Source organism: Lampris incognitus, chromosome 9 (genome assembly GCF_029633865.1).
Source record: "Lampris incognitus isolate fLamInc1 chromosome 9, fLamInc1.hap2, whole genome shotgun sequence".
In the NCBI taxonomy this organism is placed as follows: domain Eukaryota; kingdom Metazoa; phylum Chordata; class Actinopteri; order Lampriformes; family Lampridae; genus Lampris; species Lampris incognitus.
The window spans coordinates 6,924,491-6,937,030 of NC_079219.1; the positions used below are offsets into that span (position 1 = coordinate 6,924,491).

Below are 12,540 nucleotides of genomic sequence, written 5' to 3' on the forward strand. Positions count from 1 at the left end.
CCGTCCAATATGTACCCCTATACAGGGGAGGTTATGGTGTGTCCCCACTGTGATATGAGCCGTCCAATATGTACCCCTTCTACAGGGGAGGGTATGGTGTGTCCTCACTGTGATATGAGCCGTCCAATATGTACCCCTTCTACAGGGGAGGGTATGGTGTGTCCCCACTGTGATATGAGCCGTCCAATATGTACCCCTTCTACAGGGGAGGGTATGGTGTGTCCTCACTGTGATATGAGCCGTCCAATATGTACCCCTATACAGGGGAGGGTATGGTGTGTCCCCACTGTGATATGAGCCGTCCAACATGTACCCCTATACAGGGGAGGGTATGGTGTGTCCCCACAGTGATATGAGCCGTCCAATATGTACCCCTATACAGGGGAGGTTATGGTGTGTCCCCACAGTGATATGAGCCGTCCAATATGTACCCCTATACAGGGGAGGGTATGGTGTGTCCCCACAGTGATATGAGCTGTCCAATATGTACCCCTATACAGGGGAGGGTATGGTGTGTCCCCACTGTGATATGAGCCGTCCAATATGTACCCCTATACAGGGGAGGTTATGGTGTGTCCCCACTGTGATATGAGCCGTCCAACATGTACCCCTATACAGGGGAGGGTATGGTGTGTCCTCACTGTGATATGAGCCGTCCAATATGTACCCCTATACAGGGGAGGTTATGGTGTGTCCCCACTGTGATATGAGCCGTCCAACATGTACCCCTATACAGGGGAGGTTATGGTGTGTCCCCACTGTGATATGAGCCGTCCAACATGTACCCCTATACAGGGGAGGGTATGGTGTGTCCTCACTGTGATATGAGCCGTCCAATATGTACCCCTATACAGGGGAGGTTATGGTGTGTCCCCACTGTGATATGAGCCGTCCAACATGTACCCCTATACAGGGGAGGGTGTGGTGTGTCCCCACAGTGATATGAGCCGTCCAACATGTACCCCTATACAGGGGAGGTTATGGTGTGTCCCCACAGTGATATGAGCCGTCCAACATGTACCCCTATACAGGGGAGGTTATGGTGTGTCCCCACTGTGATATGAGCCGTCCAATATGTACCCCTATACAGGGGAGGGTATGGTGTGTCCCCACTGTGATATGAGCCGTCCAACATGTACCCCTATACAGGGGAGGGTGTGGTGTGTCCCCACAGTGATATGAGCCGTCCAACATGTACCCCTATACAGGGGAGGCTATGGTGTGTCCCCACAGTGATATGAGCCGTCCAACATGTTTCCCTTATACAGGGGAGGTTATGGTGTGTCCCCACAGTGATATGAGCCGTCCAATATGTACCCCTATACAGGGGAGGTCATGGTGTGTCCCCACTGTGATATGAGCCGTCCAACATGTACCCCTTCTACAGGGCTTCGGCTGTGGCCCACAGTCTTCATTCTGTGTTGACCATGCAACTAGCGGGGCAATAATTAAACAAAGTGTCTCTTGACCAGTCCCAACAAGAAAATCCCTAATATTCCAGTAAGAAGTTCTGGTGTGTCCATCCTTAGAGATCTAAACAGAATTCAACGTGACCCTTTCAGAACCAATTAAATATTTTCATCTAATGGTGGTATTCACTATTGACTATTGAGCCCCTCACCGAAGCAATTAGACAGGATCCTGATATAAAGGGTTTCAAGTAGAGCAAACAAATCATGGAATTGATCTCCAGGCAGATGACGTAATTTTGTACACAACGGATCCCGGTAACTCCCTCACCAAATTACAGACTCTGTTAGACGCTTATGGTGTTATTTCAGGATATAAAGTGAGCTGGGAAAAAAGTGAAATGAGGCCCCGTGTGATGGCCTGGCGGCCTGTCCAGGGTGTCTCCCTGCCTGCCGCCCAGTGACTGCTGGGATAGGCTCCAGCCAGTGGCGGATCTAGAGATTTTTTCCTGGGGGGGCAAGACTGTGTCCCAGAGGTGGCAGCTGCCACCCCTTGCCACCCCGTAGATCCGCGCCTGGCTCCAGCATCCCGCCACCCTGAGAGCAGGATAAGCAGTTTGGATGATGGATGGATGGATGGATGGATGGATGGATGGATGGATGGATTCACATACAACTATATATGTACATAACACACGAAATTACAGTAGTAATTTGCTTTAATATTTGTACTGTGTCCATCTAAAAGTTATTATACGATGACAATACTTCATCTTTCACACAGGTTTTTGTCACTTATGTGTGTGGCGGCCTGTCCAGGGTGTCTCCGACCCTGGGCAGCCACCCAGTGACTGCTGGGATAGGCTCCAGCACCCCCGGGACCCTGAGAGCAGGGTAAGTGGTTTGGATGATGGAATGGAGTAATGTATATATGTTAGAGGCTTTGCCAGCTAGCACTGTTGTACTGTGGGTCTGTGTGTGCATTTTTGCACAAAACATGTCACGTGATCACAAGTGCTCTCGAGAAATATTGCGTGAACACATGGACGCGTTGAGCTAGGCTGCCCCTTTTTTGTTCTTGTCTTCATATGTGTCATGTCAACTCTTTGCTCCTACACCATTCTGTCACATGCACCAATACACGTTCACACAATGATTACTGGTTTTGGATAACATGCTAAATATATTTTCTATATTCTCTCCACCATTGCACTTCATCACCTCTTGGTCGGCCTGTATAAATCAGTCCTTGTGTACATATCTGAAGCTTGTTGTGCTGTAGTGTTGTTATTCTATGGTAAGTACGCTGAGAGAGCCGTGAAACCAAACCTACATGTCCAATAAACATGGTTCTGATTCTGAAGTTGTTGTTGCTTTCATTTTAATCGCACATCAAACCATATGCCCAGATCTCCCCTCATGTATCACAATTGGTTTAACCATTTGCATATGTGCAGGAATGTGTTTTGTACAACACAAATTGAGTAGATTAATGAAACGGTGTTGCATATATCAGAAAAATGAATCAAAACATACGTACTAGACGGTTGCTCTGACCCACCTTGAACTGAACAACACATACATCCGGATGCTGTTTATAGATGACAGCTCTGCCTTCAACACCATCATCCCCGCCACACTAACCACCAAACTCCTCTCCCTTGGCCTCAACCCCTCCCTCTGTAACTGGACCCTGGACCTCCTGACCAACAGACCTCAGTCTGTTAGGTTAGGTGACCACACCTCCTCCACCCTGACCCTCAGCACAGGTGCCCCTCAAGGCTGTGTCCTGAGCCCCCTCCTTTTCTCCCTCTTTACCCACGACTGCCTGCCAACTCACCCCTCAAATGTTATAATTAAGTTTGCAGACGACACCACAGTCATTGGTCGTATCACCAACAATGATGAGACGGCCTACAGGGACGAGATTGAGCACCTCACATCATGGTGTACTACCAACAATCTTGTCCTTAATGTGCAGAAGACGAAGGAGCTGATTGTGGACTTCAGGAGGTCTAGAAGCTGCAGCCACTCCCGCATACACATCAATGGGGTGGAAGTGGAGCATGTTTCCAGCTTTAAATTCCTTGGAGTCCACATCAGCGAGGACCTTTCCTGGACATTAAACACCCAGGCCCTTGTGAAAAAGGCCCAACAACGCCTGCATTTCCTGAGGAGGCTGAGGAGTGCCCGTCTACCCCCCAAAATTCTCACCAACTTCTACCACTGCACCATAGAGAGCATCCTGACCAGCTGCATCTCAGTGTGGTACGGCAACTGCACCTCAGTAGACCAGAAAGCTCTGCAGCGGGTCGTCAAGGAGGCCCAACATATCACCGGTACCCAGCTCCCAGCCAGAAAAGACATTTATCACAAATGCTGCCTTCGAAGGGGTCTGAGCATCAGCAGAGATCCCACCCACCCCAACCATGGACTGTTCTCCCCCCTGCCGTGCTCTGGGAGGCGCTACAGGAGCCTCAGAGCCCACAGTACCAGGCTCAAAAACAGCTTCTTTCCACAAGCTGTTGCCCACCTGAACCTGGCCACCCACTGAATGTCTGTAGATATTTTAAAATATTCTGTACTCCAGCTCTCTTTTAGCTGTTTTTAGCTTTTGGTCTTCATGTGTGTATATCTTATACTGTGTTTGTCTGTCTGTCTTGCACTGTTTGGTGAAGCCACAGCCCTCATTTCATTTTTAACATGTGCCTGCACATTGTTTTTAACGACAGTACATTGAACTGAATTGAATCGGACGGTTATAAAGTATATAGAATATGTTATGTATGGGTCTAACCTACATTGAATGTGTGCAAAAATATCATTTCATAATCACTGGAGAAGCTGAAGACGGAATGAGAGGAAGCACGCGAGGTGGAGATATCATCATTTGCAGTACCCCATATTCATACGGACTAACTGCAGAGGCACTCGGCACGGTCAATCAAGACAGCATTTTAGCAGCTCATCTGTGCTAGCAGATACCAGAGATACACCATCATGTTTTTGCTGACTAGCAAGTATGCAAATATGTAAGCGCGACCATTAACTCTGAACCCGGTGGTTGGTTTGGGTCGTTATGCAGCTGTATAGGGTGGGGTACCTGCAGTCAGTTGAGGCTGAAGAGGTCACTTAGAGATGATGATGACACGCATCCGTCAACACACGCTGTGTCCAGATGAACTGAGTCAGCCTTCTGTGACTCTCTTACCTGGGTTATTGAGCATGGGGACATGTCTCCCCACCCTTATAAACAATACAGCCGCATAACGACCGAAACCAACCATCAGTTTCATATGCAAATAGGCGTGGCCCTTAACTAGAGTTACCATGTGCACTATTCCCAGAGGATGGGGGAATGTCTGCCGTCGCAGCATTGCAAGATGGGGACAGATGTGCTCTTGGGCCCCCTCCTCGGTTCAGGGGTGGTCGTTCCCTCTCCACATAGACGGCCTCCGACTCCGTCCAGGCGAACTGATTCAACTTCCTGTGATTTTCTTACCTGGATTGTTGAGCGTGCGTGGAGACACGCCACTTCTTCAAGCCACGGTCTCATTTCCACCCGTGATGTGTCGTCTCGCATGTACCCCACCCCAGCGGTGCAGCTAGCAGCAGGGGGCAGCCGCCGTGCAGCACCCGGGGACCACCTCCAGTTGGTCTCGCCAGGCCTCGGTCAAGGGCACCGACAGCAGTATGAACCCTAACATGCATGACTTTCTGATGGTGGGGGAAACCGGAGCACCCGGAGAAACCCCAGACACGGGGAGAACATGCAAACTCCACACAGAGGACAAGGTTGGACAACCCCGGGGTTCGAACCCAGGACCTTCTCGCTGTGAGGTGACAGCGCTAGCCACTGGGCCACCATGGCGGTAGTTCAGCACTAGCAAAGAGATATGGACATGTCGTCGTCCTCCTCTCTCTCCAGATACTCCCCTTCTCCCCACCGTAGGGAACCAGAACGTACCACAGCAACGTCATGTGGAAGCTACTGTAGGATTTGCGTCTGTTTAAGAATCACTTATGGCCACTAAGGCCTCCCCCCCCCTCCCCCCCCGGCACTTTCCTGGGTCTCCACACTTCACCTGCTTTCACAATGCCCAGCATTTTGCTGTGCCAAAGCATTGCCTCATAACTTATCTGTCTTCCCTTTGGAGAGAAAGCTGGGCTCCTTGCTCTCCTGGTAGAGGAGACGCCCACCAACGCTGTCCACGCTGTGCTCTCCCATATATATAAATATATTCTCTCTCTCTCCCATATATATAAATATATTCTCTCTCTCTCCCATATATATAAATATATTCTCTCTCTCTCCCATATATATAAATATGTTCTCTCTCTCTCCCATATATATAAATATATTCTCTCTCTCTCCCATATATATAAATATATTCTCTCTCTCTCTCCCATATATATAAATATATTCTCTCTCTCTCTCCCATATATATAAATATATTCTCTCTCTCTCCCATATATATAAATATATTCTCTCTCTCTCTCTCATATATATAAATATATTCTCTCTCTCTCCCATATATATAAATATATTCTCTCTCTCCCATATATATAAATATATTCTCTCTCTCTCTCCCATATATATAAATATATTCTCTCTCTCTCCCATATATATAAATATATTCTCTCTCTCTCTCCCATATATATAAATATATTCTCTCTCTCTCCCATATATATAAATATATTCTCTCTCTCCCATATATATAAATATATTCTCTCTCTCTCTCTCATATATATAAATATATTCTCTCTCTCTCTCTCATATATATAAATATATTCTCTCTCTCTCCCATATATATAAATATATTCTCTCTCTCTCTCCCATATATATAAATATATTCTCTCTCTCTCCCATATATATAAATATATTCTCTCTCTCTCTCTCATATATATAAATATATTCTCTCTCTCTCCCATATATATAAATATATTCTCTCTCTCTCTCCCATATATATAAATATATTCTCTCGCTCTCCCATATATATAAATATGTTCTCTCTCTCTCCCATATATATAAATATATTCTCTCTCTCTCTCATATATATATAAATATATTCTCTCTCTCTCCCATATATATAAATATATTCTCTCTCTCTCTCAGAGGAACCGTCTCTTTTTTTACTCCTCAACATCCCTCCATCCGTCCATCCATTATTCAAACCACTTATCCTGCTCTCAGGGTGGCGGGGATGCTGGAGCCGATCCCAGCAGTCATTGAGCGGCAGGCGGGGAGACACCCTGGACAGGCTGCCAGGCCATCACACAGCCCCCCCCCACCACCCACACCTGACCTACATGTCTTTGGACTGTGGGAGGAAACCCACACAGACACGGGGACAACATGCAAACTCCACACAGAGGACGACCCGGGACGACCCCCAAGGCTGGACTACCCCGGGGCTCGAACCCGGGACCTTGTTGCTGTGAGGTGACCGTGCTAACCACTGGGCCACCACTCCTCAACATTTTCTCCCTCATGTCCTCCCCCAGGTCTCCTCCATCGCTCCCCTCCTGCCCTGTACGGGTCCACTTCGGTCTCGTCAGCAGTCTGGCCTCGCAGACGGCCCGACTCCAGTCCGCCGCCTCCGGTGAGTGAAGCAGGAGAGGCACTTTGGACCGGGCGAGAGGACAAGCGCACATCATACACCTGTTGGCTTTGGGACAAACGCCGAATCTCCGCTGGCCGTGAGTAAAGACCGCGTACGTTAACGGTGGGCTGAGGAGTTTCACTTGAAAGAGGGGTGAAAAAAAAGCACCAAGAGTCAAAACAGAGCATGTTGACATGTCTTTTAATGTATCTGTGCTACCGGTAAAACACACGGCGCTGCTATTCACAAGACAGAGAAAATCAGACATTTCATTAAAAGGTGGTTTTGTGTGTGTGTTGTGTAGCGTCTCCATACGCGCGAGAGCGTGTGTGTTTTACTGGCACGTGTGCGTTTGTGTTTAACTGTAGCTGCCATTTGTTACTGTTGGAAAGTGCTGCGGTGTCTGAGCTCTGGGTTAGTTCACTCTTCCTGACATCTGCCCCACTTATTTCCACACATCGCTGGCTGTCACATGCCACGAACACTGTGCACAGCCCCCCCCACCCCCCACCAGCCCCCCCCCCCCATCATTCATAGTAGGGCTTTTGTAAGGCCCTCGTACTGATGAGCAGATGCCTTTCTCCTGCTCGCTCAGGGGGCACCCTCGTATATAAACAAGCACACCCACACGTCCACCTTTCAGCTGCGAGCCGGCTGAACCCAGAAGTCAGCAGTTCAGTTCAGAGGTGACAACGTGTCATAGCTGTGGCGCTGCCGCGGCAGGCAAAGAGGGTGAGGGGTTATTATAGGGGCAGGTGTTGTCAGGTCACAGCACTTTGTCCTGCCTCGAAAAGGCCCAACCGAAACCGAAACCCTGTGTGTTAGTAGGGCTGAACAATATCCCAGGTGGCAAAGCTGCTGCGGCCCGGACCCGTCCCACACCAACACCGCATCCGGCCCACATACCACGTGGAATGATGGCCCTTGGGCGGTCCGCTCCTGTTGGCCAGATCTGGGCCAGAACCAAGCCATAGCAATGCCGCATGTGCCACATATTTACCAAAGGTGGCCATATTTGTTTTGTGATATCTGGGCCATATTCACCATTTACCACACGGGCCACTTCAGGGTCACATCCAGATCACATGTTGCCCAGAGCACCGCATCTTTGCCAGAAAAGGCCCACATGTGATTTGGCATGTTTGGGCCATATTTGCTGTTATAAATGTGGGCCACTTCAGGCTCACATCCATTTTGTCCGGGCCAGAAGGAGGCCAGCAGTGCCGCACCACTGCCTTTAGTGGCCCACATCCGGATGCGGACCCCCAGATCTGGACGTTGACAACATAACGTACATGATGTATAACGGTCTTACTGCTAAGGATGCAATGCATGGCAAACTGGGCCCATCAGTCACATCATGTTAAAACGTTTTTACTGCTGGATAGAAAACAGAAACTAGCATGGTCATTTCAAAAGAGGCTTATAGGGGCGTCCGGGTGGCGTAGCGGTCTATTCCGTTGGCTACCAACACGGGATCGCCGGTTCAAATCCCCGTGTTACCTCCAGCTTGGTCGGGCGTCCCTACAGACACCATCAGTCGTGTCTGCAGGTGGGAAGCCGGATGTGGGTATTTGTCCTGGTCGCTGCACTAGCGCCTCCTCTGGTCGGTCGGGGCGCCTGTTCAGGGGAGGTCCTTCCATGCGCTACGTCCCCCTGGTGAAACTCCTCACTGTCAGGTGAAAAGAAGCAGCTGGTGACTCCACGTGTATGGGAGGAGGCATGTGGTAGTCTGCAGCCCTCCCCGGATCAGCAGAAGGGGTGGAGCAGAGACCGGGACGGCTCGGAAGAGTGGGGTGATTAACCGGATACAATTGGGGAGAAAAAGGAGGGGGGAGGGGGGGGTTTATAGTTATTTTTGTTTCATTGAATAGAAAACCAATCAGCAAACTGGTGTATAGCTGCTGGTTATTTCTTTTCTAATTTCGGTCTTTCAAAATAAGTTTGTATTTTAAGAGGATTCTATTGGTGCAATAAGATTTTTAATATTTTATTCCGTCATGTTAATTCCCGTTACTGATATTGCCGCTTTGAGTCTAATGTCATATATTGAACTGGACCCAGGTAGCATCCGGATGTGGGCCACCTCAGGCAAGGATGCAGCACTGCTGGTCTTCTTCTGGCCCTGACAAAATGGATGTGAGCCTGAAGTGGCCCACATGTATAACAGCAAATATGGCCCAAATATGCCAAATCACATGTGGGCCTTTTGTGGCAAAGATGCGGTGCTCTGGGCAACATGTGATCTGGACGTGACCCTGAAGTGGCCCCGTGGGGTAAATGGTGAATATGGCCCAAATATCACAAAACAAATATGGACCACCTTTGGCAAATATGTGGCACATGCGGCATTGCTATGGCTTGGTTCTGGTCCAGATCTGGCAAACAGGAGCGGACCGCCCAAGTGCCACCATTCCATGCGGCATGTGGGCCGGATGAAGTGTCGGGTGTGGGACGGGTCCGGGCCACAGCAGTTTTGCCCTCTGGGGAGGTCAGTGACATGAAGCCTTGTGTAATTTCCCGAATCCTTTCTAGACACCACCCGTCTCACTTATTCACAGAAGAGCCCCCTTCTCTAAGAGCAAGCAAAGTGCATAATTAATATTGTGTTGATTGTGCACTAACCTGGATTGGTGGGTGAGTTTGAACTGAACACTGGTGTCATGTTGAATCAACCACAGCATTGAACAGTTCTTTCCAAATGGCGCCGCTGAAGTTAAAAGCTGCACGTCTGGTGACATTTTTACTCCTGTTTTTCTGATACTGCAGTGCATATTACAAAAACAACAACAACAACAACAAAACTAAATGTCATAATTTCGATTTTCTCCAATATGGTTCAGCTCTGCGGTTAGCCGAAGCAACGAATTGACTGTTTTGGTAGCATTTCACCACAGAAATTGTGCAGGAGTGCAGGGTAAGTAAGCATGCCAAGCATTTGTCCGCAAAGTATTCTAATTCATGGTGTTGTGGATTTCATTTGTGCTGCACAGTGAATTCTTTTTGTGGTTTGAGCCTATATTATCCTTAGCCTGTCACATATTGTAATACTATGTCTTGTTCTCCATCACCAGCACACTGCCACAAACACGGAAGAAGCGCTCTATCTACTGTGCAGCTATTTCCTTCATTCAGCTCTCCTTCGCTTTCATTTTAGAGAGCTCAGCTGCTGCCTGTCCACTCTTCCCGAGACAGAGTTCAATTGGCTGTTGTCCATCACTGATGTGTCTCCCTGCGAGAAAGTAGCACAGCTGTTGTCTTCTCCTGACGGCAGGGCTGAGGTTGAGTCCCCCGTGGCTTTCTGGCAACCGCCAAACTTGAACAGCGCCCTCGACAGCCGCATCAGAGCAAGTCTCAGCTCTCGGCAGCGCAGGGCGTACAGGAGAGGGTTGACGGCGGAGTTAACCAGGCAGAGGGTGCTGCAGAAGGCGAAGGCCCTCTGCTGGGCATGCGTCAGCAGCACAGAGACGTCAGCCAACATGAAGGAGAGCGCGGGAAGCCAACACCCCACCAAAATGAGAAGTATCAGACCAAACGTACGTGCAAGACGGATGTCCATCCTCATGCGGGCCTGACCTGCCCCCATCGCCTGGAGGCTGGACATGGTGGCTTCATGGTGGTGGGCATCCCACAAGATGAGCGCATAGGCCCCCAGGATTAGAGCCAGTACCACTAGGATGAAGCTGGTCCAGAAGGCCATGTAGCTCCGGTTGATGTAAGGGAATAGGCATGAGCAGGGCGGGGTCAGTCCCGTGTGGCACCTCCAGCCCATGAGGGGTAGAAATGAGATGAAGGTGGAGACGCCCCACAGCACCAGCAAGCTCAGCAGGGCGCGGCGACGGGTCAGCAGCACCTTGTATTTTGGGGCCTGGTGTATGCAGAGGTAGCGGTCGAGGGCGGTCAGCAGCAAACTGCCCACCGAGCCAGTGAAGGCCATGGTGACGCCACCCAGCTTGAAGAGGTAGGCTGTGGGGCCATCGCTGCGGCGGAACAGGTGGAATTCCAGGAAGCTGGTGGTGAAGAAGAAACTGGCGAAGACGTCAGCCAGGGCGAGGCTCCCGATGAACAAATAGGAAGGTCGCTGTCGCAGTGAGGCCGTGGTGGCGATCACGCACAGCACCAGAACGTTTTCCAGCAGGGTGATGGGACCAGCCAGAAAGCAGATGGAGCCGATGGCTGTTTTCTCGGCCTGGATCAGGACCATGTAGCAGTCCAGATTCTCACACGACCTGTTGGCTGGTTGGTTAAAGGCACAATCCTTAATTCAACGGTAAACAAAAGAGTCATCCTGCCACCAAAAATATACAACACAGGATTGAATTTGCTATCACTCCCAAATTGATTGACGGGTCACTAAACAACAATGAAGTCAGGTTATTTTTTATTTTATCTTTTCCGATGCTGTAAAAGGTTTGTTAGCATCAATAATGTATGTTATCACTTGGGTAAAACAGGCCTGTCTTTTCAATTAGACTGGGAAAGAGACACAAAGCTTATTTTCTGTCTATAACTCAAACTCCTCAATGCCTCAACTGGGCCTTTCAGATGACCGGGGCAGAGTGCCTCTTGTTAGGCTGCATACCTATGGGCGTTGATGTAGAATTGCTCTCATTCGGTTTGTCTTCAATGGTTCCTGATGAGGTGGAACCTCCCCAGCCCTCCATTTCTGCTGCTATTTTGGAGGGAATAACATCAGGATTATTAAATGGGGGGGGGGGGACAATTTGAATGATAATCTTCTCTTCAATGACAGCACAACAGACATAATGAACACAGCTGTGATGAATAACGAAACTTATCATCCAATGAGAATATGTCAGCTTTTACAACCACTTTATCCGTCCGTCCATCCGTCCGTCCATCCATCCATCCATCCATTATCCAAACCACTTATCCTGCTCTCAGGGTTGCGGCGATGCTGGAGTCTATCCCAGCAGTCATTGAGCGGCAGGCGGGGAGACACCCTGGACAGGCCGCCATGCCATCACACACACACACACACACACACACACACACACACACACACACACACACACACACACACACACACACACACACACACACACACACACACACACACACACACACACACCTAGGGACAGTTTAGTACAGCTGATCCACCTGACCTACATGTCTTTGGACTGTGGGAGGAAACCGGAGCCCCCGGAGGAAACTCACACAGACACGGGGAGAACATGCAAACTCCACACAGAGGACGACCTGGGACGACCCCCAAGGTTGGACTACCCCGGGGCTCGAACCCAGAACCTTCTTGCTGTGAGGTGACTGTACTAACCACTGCGCCACCGTGCCAAGACAACCACTTTATGACACATTAAAGAATAGATGATATATCCCCCCATCAAGTCCTCCTCAGGAGAGTTTGCCATGGGTCATTATACCAACCTTGACCTACAGCTTTTCAAGCCGAGTGAATGAACAGCTGAGTCCCTGTGAAAGGAGAAAAAAACTATTGCAAGCTTTTACGAATATCATATTGATATCAGCAAACAATAAATTAGTTATCT

The 12,540-nt window shown here is 49.2% G+C and overlaps 1 protein-coding gene across 1 annotated transcript; it reads right to left on the reverse strand.

The window, feature by feature from the left end:
* Positions 1–10,160: 10,160 nt before the first annotated feature.
* cnr2 (cannabinoid receptor 2) lies at positions 10,161–11,676 on the reverse strand. Its single transcript, XM_056286104.1, has 2 exons — positions 11,595–11,676; positions 10,161–11,248 (listed from the first exon to the last, which is right to left on the reverse strand). The coding sequence occupies exons 1-2, from the start codon at positions 11,674–11,676 to the stop codon at positions 10,161–10,163; spliced, it is 1,170 nt and encodes a 389-aa protein (XP_056142079.1).
* Positions 11,677–12,540: the final 864 nt, after the last annotated feature.